Genomic DNA, 17,500 nt, shown 5'->3' with positions numbered 1-17,500 from the left:
GAGAGAGAGAGAGAGAGAGAGAGAGAGAGAGAGAGAGAGAGAGAGAGAGAGAGAGAGAGAGAGAGAGAGAGAGAGAGAGAGAGAGAGAGAGAGAGAGAGAGAGAGAGAGAGAGAGAGAGAGAGAGAGAGAGAGAGAGAGAGAGAGAGAGAGTCAGTCAGTCACACACACAAACACACCCACACACACACACACATACACAATTAGTTAGTACGACAAATTGCTTAAATTAATCCATGTGCCTAAGTTAGCAGAGAGAGAGAGAGAGAGAGAGAGAGAGAGAGAGAGAGAGAGAGAGAGAGAGAGAGAGAGTGTGTGTGTGTGTGTGTGTGTGTGTCACCTTGACCTTCAAAAAAGGGTCACTTGTCCTTAATTAATGACCCTATTACACCAGCCCTTCATTAAAGCTCTGTCTGTCTGTCTGTCTGTCCGTCTGCATGTCTAACTTTCTGTTTCTGTATGTCTTTGTCTGTCTAGTTGTTTGTCTCTCTCTCTCTGTCTGTTTGTATGTTTGTCTCTTGTCAGTCTGTGTGTGTCTGTCTGTCTGTCTGTCTGTCTGTCTGTCTGTCTGTCTGTCTGTCTGTCTGTCTGTCTGTCTGTCTGTCTGTCTGTCTGTCTGTCTCTCTCTCTCTCTCTCTCTCTCTCTCTCTCTCTCTCTCTCTCTCTCTCTCTCTCTCTCTCTCTCTCTCTCTCTCTCTCTCTCTCTCTCTCTCTCTCTCTCTCTCTCTCTCTCTCTCTCTCTCTCTCTCTCTCTCTCTCCCCCTCCCTCCCTCCCTCCCAATAACACGGCCCTGTCCTGAATAAAACATACACCTGGACCCAGATATTGATCACCGCAGCTCAAAAATACGTTAAAACACGATAAAAGTCACATTTCCGAAATACGATACCATAATATTCCTATCTTTACTTTTCACTCCCTTAAAAAAAAATAAAATAAAATAAAACGACCAAATTTCACTAATACTCGTATCCTGAAGTAATTTTTCTCCTCTCTCTCTCTCTCTCTCTCTCTCCCTTCTCCTCCTCCTCTTATTATTGTTCCTTTCTCCTCCCTTTATCACTCCCTTCTATCTGTGTCACCTGAGGAAGGGTTAATGAAGGTGCAGCTGACAGGTTAGGGTGGAGGTGAGGAAAGGAGGTGAGGAAGGGAGGGAGGGAGGCAGAGAAGGGGGAAGGTAGAGAGAAAATTGAAGAGAGCAAAGGGTAGGAATGTCAGTACTGATTGAGAGAGAGAGAGAGAGAGAGGGGGGGGGAGTAACGTGAGGGACAAGAAAAGAAGAAAAGTAAAAGGGAAGAGGAAATATATGAATGAGAGGAAGGAAGGAAGATAAGATTGAAGGAATGGAGGAAAGAGGAAGAGAAGGAAGGCGTATTTAAAGGGAATAAAAAACAAAGTAATGAATAAAGAAGGGAAGAAAACAAGTTGAGAGTCCAGGGAACAAGTAATAATAAAAGAAAGGAAAAGAAGGGAAGAGAGAAACTGAAGAAATTTTGGTTATAGGAGAGAAATAAAGAAAATTGTTTGGAGAGGAAAGGAAAGAAAAGGGAATGAAAAGAAAGGGGGAAGAAGGGAATATTAGGAGGGAGGGACATACGAAGAAAGAAAGAAAAGGAAGGAAGAGAGAAAGAAAGAAAGAGGAAAGGAAAGAAATGAAGGAAAAAGAAAACGGAGACAGAAAAAAGAAAAAAAGGAAGACAAAAACAGAAAAAAATAAAAAAGAAAGAAAAGAAAGAAACTAAAGGAAACTAAAGAAGGAAAAATATTGAAGGAAGAAAACAGATGAAATAAGAGAGAAAAAGATGTCAGCAGGAATGAAATTAAGGAACCAAGGAATTAGGGACAAAGGAAGTGAGGGAGGGAAGGAAGGAAGGAAGGAAGGGAGGAAGGAAGGAACAAAGCTGCCGTGAGCCGCATTAAGGTCACAAAGATCATGGGAACACCTGGCGGACTCGTTGACCTTCCCTCACCTGCCTCACCTTGCCTGCCTCGCCTCATTACTAGCGCACAGGTACACTGCAAGCCACGCCAAGCCACAATGAAGGGAAAAATGTCTGCTTCCTTTTAAAATTTCTGCTACGTATAAGATGTTTTGATTGCTTTATTTTGGGTTTAGTTTCGTAGTGTGAATGATAAGCTTGTCGTGGAAAATTGGTTGTATGTCGATGTGTTTTGGTGTTAATTTGCCTGTTGTTTTTATGCAGTTGTGTTTGAGATGTGGTGTTTATTAATTGGTTTAAGTGTTCGTTTATTTATGTGTTTTGAATTATCATGAACCGTGAAAAAAAATAAATAAAAAAAATATATGCTGGCGAGTTTTTAATGTTTACTTTAGCAGTCACGTTTGAGAGGTTTCATTTAATTTAATTTGTATTTTCACAGGTGTGGTTTGAAATATAAAACTGTCGGGAAGAATTAATTACATGCTGGTGTATTTTAATGTTACCTTAGCTATTATTTCAAGCAGTTACGTTTGAGAAGTTTCGTTTAATTTCAGTTGTATTTTCACAGGCGTTGTTTGAAATATAAAATTACTGGCGTATTTGAATGTTACCTTAGCTATTATTTCAAGCAGTTACGTACAAAAATTGAATTTCTTGTTTTTTCCTGTTCTGCTTACAAATTCACAGGGATGTCTTGAATTATTATAGTAAAATCAAGTATACACTGATGATTTTTAATGACAGAGTAGCTTAATTATCCTAAGCGGCTATTTTTTTTATCATGAAAGAAAAGCAGGGAGGAAAATATAATAAGACTGAGGAAAAGTGCACCTTAAAAAAAAAAACTGATCAGTTCTTTATCTGCTTGTTTTCGTAACGTATAAATAAAACAAAGAAAATTATTTGTACGTTTTGGGTACTTAGGGAGAACAAGAGACGAAAATAACAACACTGGAAAAAAACAACAACAACAGAAATTAAAATAACATCACTGAAAGAACAGGAGACGAAAATAGCAACACTGAGAGAACAAAGAGACGAAAATAGCAACACTGAGAGAACAAAGAGACGAAAATAGCAACACTGAGAGAACAAAGAGACAAAAATAGCAACACTGAGAGAACAAAGAGACAAAAATAGCAACACTGAGAGAACAAGAGACGAAAATAGCAACACTGAGAGAACAAGAGACGAAAATAGCAACACTGAGAGAACAAGAGACGAAAATAGCAACACTGAGAGAACAAAGAGACGAAAATAGCAACACTGAGAGAACAAAGAGACGAAAATAGCAACACTGAGAGAACAAAGAGACGAAAATAGCAACACTGAGAGAACAAAGAGACGAAAATAGCAACACTGAGAGAACAAAGAGACGAAAATAGCAACACTGAGAGAACAAAGAGACGAAAATAGCAACACTGACAGAACAAAGAGACGAAAATAACAACACTGCGAGAACAAAGATACGAAAATAGCAACACTGAGAGAACAAGAGACAAAAATAGCAACACTGAGAGAACAAGAGACAAAAATAGCAACACTGACAGAACAAAGAGACGAAAATAACAACACTGAGAGAACAAGAGATGAAAATAGCAACACAGAGAGAACAAGAGACGAAAATAACATTGAAAGACAGCAAGGGAAAACAACACACACCTACCCACCTACACACACACACACACACACACACACACACACACATAAGACAATTCCTTTATAAATGCAAGACCTGTGAGTATTATTTGAATCCCAAGCCACCTTAATTCCCCGCTTCCTCTCCCCTCTCGGTCCTCGCCTCCCAGCTTAGTGGCTCCTGCAATTAATGTGCCCTTATATTACTTGGCCCTGCTGCGCTGAGGAACCCTGGCTGTACTTCAGGGAACTTTTGGCACGTAAGGAAAAATTAAGCGTTTGCATCGACTCACTTCCTCTTCCTCTTGTTGCTGTTGTTGCTGGATGGTTTGGTTAGTGGTGGTGGTGGTGGTGGTGGTGGTGGTGGTGGTGGTTGTGTTGTTGTTGTTGTTGTTGTTGTTGTTGCTCGTCTACTTTATCATCATTTTCCTTCGTTTGTTGTTGTTGTTGTTTTTCTTTTTCTTCTTCATCTCTTGTTCTTGCTCTTGTTTTTGTTCTTTTTTCTTATTTTTCATTTTTTAGTTTTAGTCGTTGTTTTCCTAGTTATTCTTGTTCTTGGTTTTCTTTTTGTTTGTTCTGCTGATATTTATTCGTCCTTTTCTTTTCTCATCACGAATTATTTGTGTTTAATCTCTCTCTCTCTCTCTCTCTCTCTCTCTCTCTCTCTCTCTCTCTCTCTCTCTCTCTCTCTCTCTCTCTCTCTTTTATTTATATATATATATACAAAAAGAGAAACGAATGTGGAAGAAAAAAAGGAAGATGGAAATTTGGCCTTCTCTCTCCTCCTCTTCTGTGTTCCTCTTCTTCCTCTTTCACTTTCCTTCTCTCAGTAAATATTTGGATAAGAAACGCTCAAATATTCAATGTTTAATTCGTGCCAAGCAAATAAAACGAAAAGAAAAAAGGCAACATCGATTTTTTTTTATTTCTTTCTCTCTCTCTTTTTCCTTCACTTTTGTCAGTTTTACCACCACCATCGTCATCACCACCACCACCACCACCACCATCGTCATTATTATCACCACCTTCTTTATTATTATTCATAGTGAGACGAATGACAGAAAAGTACAGAGAAAATAGAAAGACAACTATATAGTATGGCAATTTCAAATCTACATAGAGAAGTTGTATGACAGAATAACAGCACGAAAGAAGAATGTACCAAGAAAAATATATAAAATTATCAAGAAGGTACTGAAAAATGAGTAGAATTGGTGAAGGAAATGCACTGGAATGATAGAACGCGCGTGAGGAGTGAAGGAATGGCAGACAGTTTTGGAGTGAAGGAGGAGATGCATGAGTTTGTGGTGGGCCCTCCACTCCTCAGTATTGTGCTTGACGTGTTGACAGAGGACGTGAGGGAGGGACACTGGAGGGAGGCACGTACAGTAAATTATGTTGGTGATGTTGGTTTGGTGTGTGAGTCGAAAGATTAGATGGGACCCAGGCTGATGAGTGGAGATTAGCACTGGAGCAGAGGAATGAAAATAAACAAAACGAAGTCAGATTCTCAGAATTTTGGATAATCCCTTTTTACTACTCTCTGGGGACTGGTATATTCAGTGGACCTATTTTCCAGTCTTTTTTTGTTTCCTTAGGCCAGAGCCCCTCTCTCTCTCTCTCTCACACATTTTATTGTGTAAACTATTTTTATCGTGTAAATGAATTTTATACAACATGTGTTTCCTATTTTGTGTGTGTTTTTTTAATGAATTATTGTTGTAAAGCTTTTAATATATAGTTATTGTAATATGGAGGAGGAGGAGTGTGTGTGTGTGTGTGTGTGTGTGTGTGGGTGTGTGTGTTTCTGTCTGAGTCTGTGTGTAATTAAGATAATGAATGGATAATGGATGAAATGCGACTGTTCTCCTCCTCCTCCTCCTCCTCCTCCTCCTCCTCCTCCTCCTCCTCCTCCTCCTCCTCCTGTACCACATCATCATCTAGTTCCCTATTTTCTTTTCTAATTTACTTCCACCACCACCACCACCACCTCGGTCTCGCACCTCATTATGGCAGGTAACGCCACGGAAACAAAGTGACACAAAGGAAACACTCGGAAACGGGGCCAGGTGTTGCAATTAGAATGTTACTTGTAGATAAAGGGAAGACAAGAGTGGCAGGATATAAGCAGAAGGAGACAGTAGACACCTGGCGAAACGATAATTACTCCCAGTGAGATCTGAAACACTGGATCCAGGGTGCTGTGAACTTATCAGTAACCCAGCTGTGATCTCTGAACGTTTCCCTTTGTGTCTCATAACAAAAGGGGACATTCACAGCCTGCCTCTAAAGACAACTCTCTTCCTTCTCACAAAACTACATGCACCTAATTACACACACACACCCTTCGCCCTCTGACTATTTCATGCTACCCATTAAGATCCTTCGCAGTGATGTCTTCCATGCCCTCGCTGTCCTTAACCTTCGGAAGGCTTATGGACCTGATGGGGTGCCTCCTATTGTTCTCCGAAACTGTGCCTCCGTGCTTGTACCTTACATAGTCAAACTGTTTTAACTCTCTACCAACATCTACCTCTCCTTCGTGATGGAAGTTTGCCCACATTCAGCCTGTTCCTAAAAAGGGTGATCGTTCCAATTCCTCAAACTACCGTCCTATTGCCTATCTAAAGTATTTGAGTCTGTCCTCAACAAGAAGATTCTTAAATATTTATCACTTCACAACCTTCTATCGGATCGCCAGTATGGGTTCTGTCTACTGGTAATCTATTGGCTTTCCTTACTGAGTCTTGGTCATCCGTGCCCCTCCTCCACACACACACACACACACACACACACACACACACACACACACACACACACACACACACACATACACATACACACAAAAAAATATATATGTAAATAGTGCAAAATATGTGGGAAAAAAATTATGAAAGAGAGAATAAATTATGTTGAGGAGGAAAAAAGGAAAAGAAGGAAAAAGGTTAAAAATACAGGTGTGAATGTCAGGTTTACCACGCTAATGAGAACGTAGGGACAGGTAGAAGGGTTGAGTAGAAGGAGGAAGAGGAGGAGGAGGAGGAGGATGCTTAACTATTATATACCCAAATTTAATGAGATTCTTAAGAGTGTAAGAATGTAAGAAATAATGTGTTTGACCTCACGTAATGTCCTCCTCTTCCTCCTCCTCCTCCTCCTCCTCCTCCTCCTCCTCCTCCTCCTCGTTCCGTGTTCTATTTGCTTATCCTTATCTTCATGAGTCCTTTATGTCCAATTATACTCTCTCTCTCTCTCTCTCTCTCTCTCTCTCTCTCTCTCTCTCTCTCTCTCTCTCTCTCTCTCTCTCTCTCTGGTGAACGATTGCTTTAATCCTCCTCTATTTCTTAATCGTTTTATCTTCTTTCATCCTTTATAATCTCCTTTCCCTCTCTTTCTCTTATTTATCGTGTTCTCCCCTTCTTCCTCCTTCCATCTTTTGTTTCTAGTTTTCTGTCTTTTTTTCTTTTTTTTTATTATGACAACTTTTCTTTCTTCGTTCTCATTTTTCTTACTTTCAAGATACACTTCTTTTTTTCTTCTTCTTCTTCTTCTTTTTCTTCTTGTCCTCCTCCTCCTCCTCCTCCTCCTCCTCCTCCTCCTCCTCCTCCTCCTCCCCTAGCTAAGCAATCAAGGTAACTAGACTCAGCTCTCAGGTACTTGGGATCTTGAAAAAAAGAGTTCACAATTTTTTTCCTGACTGAGAATGAAAAGAAAAGGAAAGAAAAAGAAGAAAAAATAAATAAAAGGAGCAAGTCAGAGTTTCTATCGTTTATATTCTTAATTAGAATTCTCAGTACATAAGTGGTGGTTGTTGTGGTAGTGAGGAATTTGTAGTAGTTGTAATAGTAGTAGTAGTAGTAGTATACTGTTGTTGTTATTATTGGTGTAGTACTGATAGTAGTATAGGTACATAATAGTAGTAGTAGTAGTAGTAGCAGCAGTAGTAGTAATAGAAGTCGTTGCGGTTGTTGTTGTTGTTGTTAAAGTAGGAGGAATAGTATATGTATTAGCTTTAAAGGTGGTTGGTGATGGTGGTAGTAGTAGCAGTAGTAGTAGTGGCAGTAGTAGTAGTAGTAGCAGCAGCAGAAGTAGTAGTAGTAAATAGCAACAGTATCAGCAGCATCAGTAGTACATGTAGTGGCAATAACGACAGAAGCGGAAGATGTTACATTATAAATGAAAGCGAAAACTAAAAGGAAGGAAAAGTAAGAGAAACAAGAGAATAGAGAAACGAAAAGAGAGAAAAAAAAACAAAACAAAACAAGTAGAGGACATAAACAAATATTTGGAGAGGACTAAAAAGACAAAAAAAAAAAAAACACTAAACTAGGAGAAAAAAAAATTGAAAAACAGAAAGGGAAAGAGGAGAGGGAAAGTGGAGAGAAAAAGAGAGGAGGAGGAAAAGAGGGACAGGATTACCAGGATTGAGAGGGATAAATGAGAGGGAGGGAAAGAGAAGAACAGGAAGGACCATAACATTTAAATGGGGACAGTAACAAGGGAAATGCAACACGATGAAAATAAAAACAAGGAAATAAGAAAGAATGTTTGAAAAAGTATATTTGTATTCCAAGTGTGCAGGAGGAAAGAGAATGTGGGAGCGGGGTATGAGTGACTCTCTCTCTCTCTCTCTCTCTCTCTCTCTCTCTCTCTCTCTCTCTCTCTCTCTCTCTCTCTCTCTCTCTCTCTCTCTCTCTCTCTCTCTCTCTCTCTCTCTCTCTCTCTCTCTCTCTCTCTCTCTCTCTCTCATGCTTACCTCCCTAATTAGGATCTTACCTGAGGATCCCGAGAGAGAGAGAGAGAGAGAGAGAGAGAGAGAGAGAGAGAGAGAGAGAGAGAGAGAGAGAGAGAGAGAGAGAGAGAGAGAATTTACTATTATACCTTAACAGTAACAACAAAAACAACGACAACAACAACAACAAACAACAACGACTACTACTACTACTACTACTACTGCTTTTGTTGCTGCTATTACTACTACTTCAGAGAGAGAGAGAGAGAGAGAGAGAGAGAGAGAGAGAGAGAGAGAGAGAGAGAGAGAGAGAGAGAGAGAGAGAGAGAGAGGATTATCGCATTGGGGGATTTTCACACCTGGCCTAATTAATTACCTCCACCAGTGCCGTGCTGACAGGTGAAATCTTATTAGCTGTACCTGTTTGTCTATCTACCTGTCTGTCTGTCTGTCCGTCTGTCTCTTTGTTTGTGTGTATATATGATTTTTACTGTCCTTGTTTCTGCTTATCTTTCTTTGTGTTTCATTATGTTTGTTTTCTGTTTGTCTTCCTGTCTGCATGGCTGTCTGTATGTTTGTATGTCTGTTGTCACTTATGTTCGTCTCTCTGGCTGTCTGTCTGTCTGTGTGTCTTTGTTTGTCTGTCTATTTGTTTGTTTACGTATTGTTTTTATCTTCTTTCATTCTGTATTCAATTTTCTCTCTGATATTGATAGTGGTAGTAGTAGTAGTAGAAGTAGTAGTAGTAGAAGAAAATTGACTAGTAATAGAACGCTAAATCTCTCTCTCTCTCTCTCTCTCTCTCTCTCTCTCTCTCTCTCTCTCTCTCTCTCTCTCTCTCTCTCTCTCTCTCTCTCTCTCTCTCTCTCTCTCTCTCTCTCTCTCTCTCTCTCTCTCTCTCATATCCTCTGTCTGTCCATCCATCGTCTTCATCTGGTAAATATTTTCCTTCCCTTCCTCACGCCTTTCATTCTCCCTTCACTGGTCTCACTCACACCTCTCACTCACTCTCCTCTCATATGTCACGTCTTCCTCTCTCTCTCATGCAAATTTTCTTTCTCGCTGCTCTCTTCCTTTCCGTTTTCTTCCTCCTTCGTCTTCCTGGCTCGCTCTTCCATATATCTTCATAGGTCTCTCTCTCTCTCTCTCTCTCTCTCTCTCTCTCTCTCTCTCTCTCTCTCTCTCTCTCTCTCTCTCTCTCTCTCTCTCTCTCAAGCCCGTTACGGTTTTATGAGTCTTTTGGGATTTCGCTTTATTGAAAGAGCGAGCGAGAGAGAGAGAGAGAGAGAGAGAGAGAGAGAGAGAGAGAGAGAGAGAGAGAGAGAGAGAGAGAGAGAGAGAGAGAGCGGCACATTCTATACATCTAATCAATACTTAACTGAAAAATGCAATAAAGGTAGATTTTTTTCTTTTTAATTAGGAATCTTACCCAACCATATTATACCCCCGTCCTCTCTCTCTCTCTCTCTCTCTCTCTCTCTCTCTCTCTCTCTCTCTCTCTCTCTCTCTCTCTCTCTCTCTCTCTCTCTCTCTCTCTCTCTCTGTGTGTGTGTGCTCTTCTCCTCCTCCCATTTTTCCTCCTGATATTGTTTTATCTCTCCCTTTTACCTTCCCATCTTTTCCTCCCTCTTATTTTTCCTCTGTCATATTTACTCTACATCCTTTTTCCCCATTCTCATCTCCCCTTCCGCGTTCTTACTTTTTCTTACTTTTTTTCCCTCTTCCCTCTTCTTATGTCCCTCCTCCAATGATTTTTCCACCGTTTTATCATTGTCTTTCCTTCTTTCCCTCTCTCACCCTCTCTATTTTCCTCATTTCGTCTCCATTTTGTTTCTGTCTTACCATTTCTCCTTTTCTTCTCATATCTTCCCTCTCCATACGTTCCTCCTCCTTATATTCCCCTCTCCTTCCCTCTTACCTTCTTTTCCTTTTGATCCTTCTCCTCTTTCCCCCTCCTCTACGTCTTTCTCTTCTTCTTTTCATCTACTCAAGCCTTGCCTTTCAAGAGACCAGGAAGTATGAATCACATCTCGCCAGACGTTGCCGTAACACACTCGAGATTGTGTTATTACATTCTGAAGCACCATATACAAAAATACCAGTCTAAGTTTCTTTACTCCGCTTTGTTTGGAGTTGTTGTTGTTCACGACTAACGCTGCTGGAATGTGGAAATGTGTGCCTGTGTGGTTTTATATTCTGGTGTTGTTAACTGGCTGGTGATGACGTTTGGTTATTCTGTTTTTCTCTTTGTGATGACATCGGGGATAACAGCAATACCAGGAATAGCAGCAGCAGCAGCAGCAACAACGATAACAACAACAACAACTGAAACATTAATTTATCACCTAATTTTAAAAGTGCATATCAATTTCAACTTGGTACACGGTTTGATTTTTTTATGGCAACCTTTTTTTATGCTTGGGCTTTCAGGCAATTGCTTGAAACAACAGCAGACTGTATTTTTCATTTTCCAATTTGCTAAGAGTTGAGTTCTTGTTTACGACCTCTGCTGGATTGTTGAAGCATATACCTGTGTAGTTTATATTTCGATGTCATAAGAACACAAGAACATAGGAAATAAGGGAAGCTGCAAGAAGCCATCAGGCCTACACGTGGCAGTCCCTGTATGAAATGTACCTACCTGTTTCCACCTATCACCCCCATCTATAAATCTGTCAAGTCATTAAAATCTCTAATGTCGTTGATTGGCTGGTGATAAAATACAGTTATTCTTTTATTTTTGCGATAACATCAGTGACAACAACAACAACGACAAACAATAACAACGAAAACGAAAACAAAGTAAAAACAGGAGTAGCGGTGCTGGAGACGCAGACACGAAAAAAAACTTTCATAATCGACATTACTAAGAGCGCTTCGTCTGTCTCGTCTGTCTCATCTGTCTGCCTGTCCCTCATTCACTCAATAACAGTACCAAATATGCGAGTAGAACCAACACCATCCAACGCGGATCAGTCGATGGCCCCTACTGAAAAAATAACCGAATTTCAAGTATCTAGATTCCATTAAAACTTATTAGGAAAAAATGTATTCGAGTTTTTTTTAAGAGACGCGGAGAGTTTGGCAGAGTCTGTTATCAAAGTTACGCACAAAGGACCTCAATAAAACCAATACTATTTAACCCTTCCGCTCCTCGACATTTCCAATAATTGTTTAGAACTTATAGACAGTTTTGTTCGTTCCGCATTTTCTCATACTCTGCATTCGAGGTAAAAAAGCGAACCCTTTATCTTCTCTTTCTTCTGTGTCTACGCAAACTTTTCCAGCGCTCTAATTGTTAGGGAAGCGTGACAGTAAAATATAGAGGTTCATGTGGAAGACTCGAAACGTCTGATAACAGTTAAACAATTCTGAAAACTACTCGAGGGATTCCGAAAAAAATAGTCGAAAAATTTTGAAATAATAGAAATCTTGGAAAAGTCTGAAAAATAGTCCAAAATCTGAAAAAAAAAATAGTAGAGAAGTCTGAAAAATAATCCAAAAATCCTGTAAAATTGTCGTAAAAGCCTGAAAAATAGTCCAGAATCTGAAAGCTAGTAGGAATAAGCCTGAAAACTAGAAAAAAAAATTAATAAATAGGCGAAAAAATATTTAAAAAAAATCGAAAAAGTCTGAACAAATCTGAAAGTCTGGAAAATAAATCATGAAAATCCTAATTTGAAAAGATACCAAAACACACCACAAACAAACAAATAAACAAATAAATAAATAAATAAATAAATACATAATAATAAAAAATAATAATAAATAAAAAAAAACATACTTGGGCGAGGAGGAAAGCTGCGTCTGACGGGAAGTGTACGACCAAGCAGAGATGCAGAGACTCGCTGAATGAGGCTTAGTATGCGAGACACGCGCAGGGAGCTCAGGTGAATGTCAAAGGTCAGAGAGAGAGAGAGAGAGAGAGAGAGAGAGAGAATCTGTGCTGTCAGTCTTGTTTTTCTTGGGCACATCTTACTCATATTTTTACGTGAGAAAGAGGAGGAGGATCGAGAACACACACACACACACACACACACACACACACACACACACACACACACACACACACACACACAAAAAAAAAAAAAAAAAAAAAAAAAGCAGCTCATGAGTTTAGTAAAAAAAAAGTGTAAAAAAGTTAGCAAAGTTAATAAAGTAAAAAAAAAAACTGAAAAAAAAAAGAAGTTCTCTCATCAGTTGAGTTGGTGGTCTGCAGCATCGCCCTTGTATCGGCGGCACCTGACGCGTCCTTCCTCACTGCCTGGGTCTTCTGTTTTTCTCTTTCTCTCCTTTCTTTTCTTTTATTGTCCGAAACTTAAATATATCGCTCTTCTCTTTCGTCTCTTAAGTATTTTCATTTGCTATATCAAAAAGAGTGGAGGTATTTATCTCTCTCTATCTATCTATCTATCTATCTATCTATCTATCTATCAACCAATCAAAATACCTACCTACCTACCTACCTACTATCTGTCTATCTATCTATCTATTTGTCTATCTAACATCTATTCATCTATCTATCTGTGCATGTATATATGTATGTCTGTCTGTATGTATGTATGTATGTATCTATCTATCTATCTATCTATCTACCAACCTGCCTAAATAATCCACTTACCTATCTATCTATCTATTTAACTAAGCCAGCTATCTACACCCACCACACAGCAATAAGTCCCCATAAACCACCACGACTCATCCATCTACATCCATCTACACACACATCGCCTCCACCTCCCCTTCCACCCTGCAAATCCATCTACATGCACCCCATTGCCTATCATCATCCATCACTTGTACGTAGACGCCTCCCTCCCCTTCTCTCATCTCCCCATCCCTTCCCTTCCCTATCCTTTCTTTATAAGCCATCGTAGGTCGCTCCAATATGTTCGTACCGCCACAAATCACCTTGCCATTAAACCCTTCCCAGCCTTAATGGGGGTAATGTTTGTCTTTCGTGTTTCTTTGTTAAAACTTTTTCCTTGTTTTTTTGTTTTTTTTTGTATTTTTCTCTACCAATTTCTTTTTCTTTTTTTTAATGAGGTTTGTTTGTTTGTTTGTTTTTCTTTTATCTAGTGGTGGTTCAGGATTTACATACATACTTAAGGAGGGATGTGGTCAGAGAGAGAGAGAGAGAGAGAGAGAGAGAGAGAGAGAGAGAGAGAGAGAGAGAGAGAGAGAGAGAGAGAGAGAGAGAGAGAGAGTAATCCAAAACAACAGCAGCCTTCACATTTCCATACCTAATCTCATCTCCCACTCCCAGTACCTCCTCCTCCTCCTCCTCCTCTTCCTCCTTCTCCTCCTCCGTAATCCCTCCTTGTTTATTTTCCTCTCTTATCCTTTCCGTCTTCCCTTTGTGGCCTATATTCTTTAACTCCTCTCTGTCTTTCCTTCTCTTCCTTCATTTACTCATTTAATTAACATTCCTTTCTCATCCACTCTCGTTCCTTCCTTCTGATCATCCTTTCTTCTTTAATTCCATCCTTCTCTTTCCTTTATGCTTGCTTTTTTAAATCCTTCTGTTTCCTTCATGTTTTCCTTTATGATTAGAGAGAATGATGATAAGTGGATGATTAAGAATTTGTTATGTATAGAAGTAATGTCTATAGCAAATTCACCTATGTTATGTTCTCTCTCTGTGACATTTCTCCTTTACTTCCCACGTGTGCTACCCGTTCACCTGTGCTTCCTGTCACCTGTAGAAGACGAGGTTTTGCTGATCCATTAACGTTCTCGTGTTCTCTCCTTTACCAGCCAACCACGTGTCTTACCTGCTGCGTCCTCTCTCACGTGGGGAAAAAGACTTATTACAGATACCTTTGTGTTCTTGTATTCTTTCTGTACCTTTGTGTTCCTGTATTCTTTACCTGCCGTGTCTTACCTATTCATCTATTTCCTGCCATTCCGTCTCCTATTTCCCTCCCATTTCCCAAAACACCCTTACTCCACTTCATCTTTCAGTTTTTCCATCCTCTTTTCTACACTTGTATTCACTGCTTCTTTTACCTTCCCAGTGTCTTACCTGCTCCTTCACCTGTGCCTCCCTCCCGCAGGTTCATGCTGGGACGCGTTGGGGGCAGCAGCAGGGGGGTGACGCTGGAGGAGGGGGTGGAGCCTTTCACTACGTATGAGGTGAAGCTCACGACCGACGCTATGGCAAACACGTCAGCCATCTTCTTCCAGATCGTAGGTAAGAGAGAGAGAGAGAGAGAGAGAGAGAGAGAGAGAGAGAGAGAGAGAGAGAGAGAGAGAGAGAGAGAGAGAGAGTAGTTTTTTTCATATTTTTCATGTGCTGTGATTAATATTAATAGTCTACACACACACACACACACACACACACACACACACACACACACACACACACACACACACACACACACACACACACACACACACACACACACACACACACACACACACACACACTTGTCGCGCACTCACATTAAACTTTTCCTCCCTCTCCCCTTGTCCTCTTAACTCTTTCCTCCCCACTCTCCCTCCCTTCTCCTCTTTCCCTCTCTACCCCCTCCTCCTCCTCCTCCTCCTCCTCCTCCTCACACTTACAGTCCCCTCCAGCTTCCAGTACATTTTTTTCCTCTCTCCCCTCTCCCCTTTCTCCCTCCCATTTCCCTAGACAGCCGCACTCCACTCCTCTTCCTCTTTCTCCTCTTTATGCATAATTTTTTACACTTCTTCCCCTTATATATTTGCATCTCTCTACCTCATAATTCCTCTTGGTTCTCCAGCGATATAAACAACCTCTGTCTTCCTCTTACTCTCTCCCTTCCTCTTACTTTCAGAGACTGTGACGGAGAAAGGGTCAGGAAGAGTAAGAGCGGAGGAGGTCCTCTTGGTGATCTTGGTCCTCGTGCTGTGGGCGGTGGCCATACTCCTCTTTTTCCACAGGTAAGTCCTCCTCTTGAATCCTCTTGATTTCCTCTAGAGTCCTCCATGGTTATTTCTTGTCTTTTCTTTTTTTGTGTGTGTTTTTTTGTTGTTTAAATTTTTCCGATTCCTCTTGATTTCCTCTTGAGTTTTCTGTGTTTTTTTTTGGCTTTTCCTCTTGTTTTTTTTGTGTATTTTGATTGTTTTATTTTTTTATCCTCTTTTTTTAATATTTCTGCTGATTCTTTTTGAACACCTCTTGAATTTTTTTCTTAATTTTTACATGCTTTATTTGAGCTTGGATTTAGGTTCTCTCTCTCTCTCTCTCTCTCTCTCTCTCTCTCTCTCTCTCTCTCTCTCTCTCTCTCTCTCTCTCTCTCTCTCTCTCTCTCTCTCTCTCTCTCTCTCTCTCTCTCTCTCTCTCTCTCTCTCTCTCTCTCTCTCTCTCTCTCTCTCTCTCTCTCTCTCTCTCTCTCTCTCAAACGTAAAACCACCTAACACCGCCACACCATTTATCTTTACAACGCGCGCGCGCACACACACACACACACACACACACACACACACACACACACACACACACACACACACACACACACACACACACACACACACACACACACACACACACACACACACACACACACACACACACACACACACACACACACACACACACACACCTAACCTCTCCTTTGTAACTTCCAGTGAACGATAACATGTGTAACAGAACGTAAATTTAAGTAACCTAAATATTTTGACATCTAAACTCGAGGGACATGTGTGCATTTCTTATCTTTCTTTTTTTTTTTTTTTTTTTTTACGAGCGATAACTTTTTTTGGAATGATTTTTATTTTAAGGGGTTTAGTTGTGTACTGTCCCCTTAACTCTCTCTCTCTCTCTCTCTCTCTCTCTCTCTCTCTCTCTCTCTCTCTCTCTCTCTGAAGATTGAACGCTCGAATCTAGGCTTACGGGAATTTTTGACCAGGAGAGGTAGCGCTTTCTCGTATTTCTAGCCGATGCCGTATTGGTCTTTATTCTCATACGCTTTTCATTCTCAGAGACTAATTTCAAAGGCTACATAAATAATAAGTGGAGTTCTCACGGCAGTTTGTCTGACAGATGATGCAAAATCCTTCTTAAACTATCACTGGAATCATGAAAACTCCTTTGTAAATCTTAAAAAAACTTCGAGTACATGCTGCTAAGTGTGAAAAATTTGTTTGAAGGAGAATGCTTAGGAATGCAGTACGTGATCTTGGCAATGCAACGCTATCTGGGGAGAATAAGAGTATATATCCTTCTCCTTCACACAGACTCAAAGCTGAACAGAACTTTCTAGTGGTTTGTATGAAATTTCTTTGGTATCCGAGTAATGTCATATGCATTTTAAGTATATAAAAAAAGTGGTATTCTGTTCAGAGTTAACAGTAACATATAGATACTCTTCTGCCAAAGTTATGAGTAAGGTGTAAATTCCATTGTATCAAAAGTTATCAGAGAGAGAGAGAGAGAGAGAGAGAGAGAGAGAGAGAGAGAGAGAGAGAGAGAGAGAGAGCCACCGCGGCCTTCACACCTCAGCGGGCATGGACTTGCTCTGGCTTGCGTCACGGGAACGTTCTTGTAAAAAAAAATAATAATAATAAATAAATAAACAAATGAAAATAAATAATAACAATAATAGTAAAAAAAATTAATTAAATAAAAAATATAACAGGTATGTTAGTAAGAAGGCAGGTAAGTATAATTAATTAGGACGAATGAGAGAATCATACAGGTAAAAAAAAAAAATTAATACCATTTCTTCTCATTCATCTTTCCATGCCAGAGAGGAGGAGGAGGAGGAGGAGGAGGAGGAGGAGGAGGAGGCAGATGGAGAGAGCCTGGGAAACCTTTGCAAACCTTTGTCAGGTAGGAGATAAGAGGATTAGAGAAGAAATATCTATGAAAGAAAGCCTATGGTGGGGTGGGACACGACTCGACCAGAGAGAGAGAGAGAGAGAAGGGAGAAAGAGAGAGAGAGAGAGAGAGGGAGAGAGACTTAAAACAGAAAACGGTCGTCATATGGAGGTCTCCTAAAGAAAATAAGGAAAGTGTATTAATTTTTTTCTTTTCTCCTTTTCTCATCTTTATTTTCCTCCACAGTTCTCTCTCTTTTTCTGTTTCTCCTTTTCCTCCTACCTCCCCTTATTCTCATTTTAATTATCTCTTCTCTCTTTTTCTCTCTTCTTCTCTTTCTCCTTTCCTTAATCTCCTTCTCCCTATCTCTTTTTTTCTCTCTTCTCTCCTCTCCACACTT

At 40.1% G+C, this 17,500-nt stretch overlaps 1 protein-coding gene across 9 annotated transcripts in view; it reads left to right on the top strand.

Annotated features, from left to right (window-relative positions):
• Window positions 1–17,500, top strand: part of LOC135088793 (uncharacterized) — a 90,367-nt gene that overhangs the window by 58,916 nt on the left and 13,951 nt on the right. For all 9 annotated transcript variants that reach the window (XM_063983839.1, XM_063983832.1, XM_063983837.1 and 6 more), the window contains 2 exons: window positions 14,369–14,505; window positions 15,116–15,221. In XM_063983839.1, the coding sequence (XP_063839909.1) occupies window positions 14,369–14,505; window positions 15,116–15,221 (243 nt within the window). The remainder of the gene's footprint in view (window positions 1–14,368; window positions 14,506–15,115; window positions 15,222–17,500) is intronic.

The sequence above is a fragment of the Scylla paramamosain genome, chromosome 31, assembly GCF_035594125.1.
Source record: "Scylla paramamosain isolate STU-SP2022 chromosome 31, ASM3559412v1, whole genome shotgun sequence".
Taxonomy (NCBI): domain Eukaryota; kingdom Metazoa; phylum Arthropoda; class Malacostraca; order Decapoda; family Portunidae; genus Scylla; species Scylla paramamosain.
The sequence above is the reverse complement of the archived record's forward strand: the minus strand, read 5'-3'. Positions and strand labels throughout refer to the sequence as shown.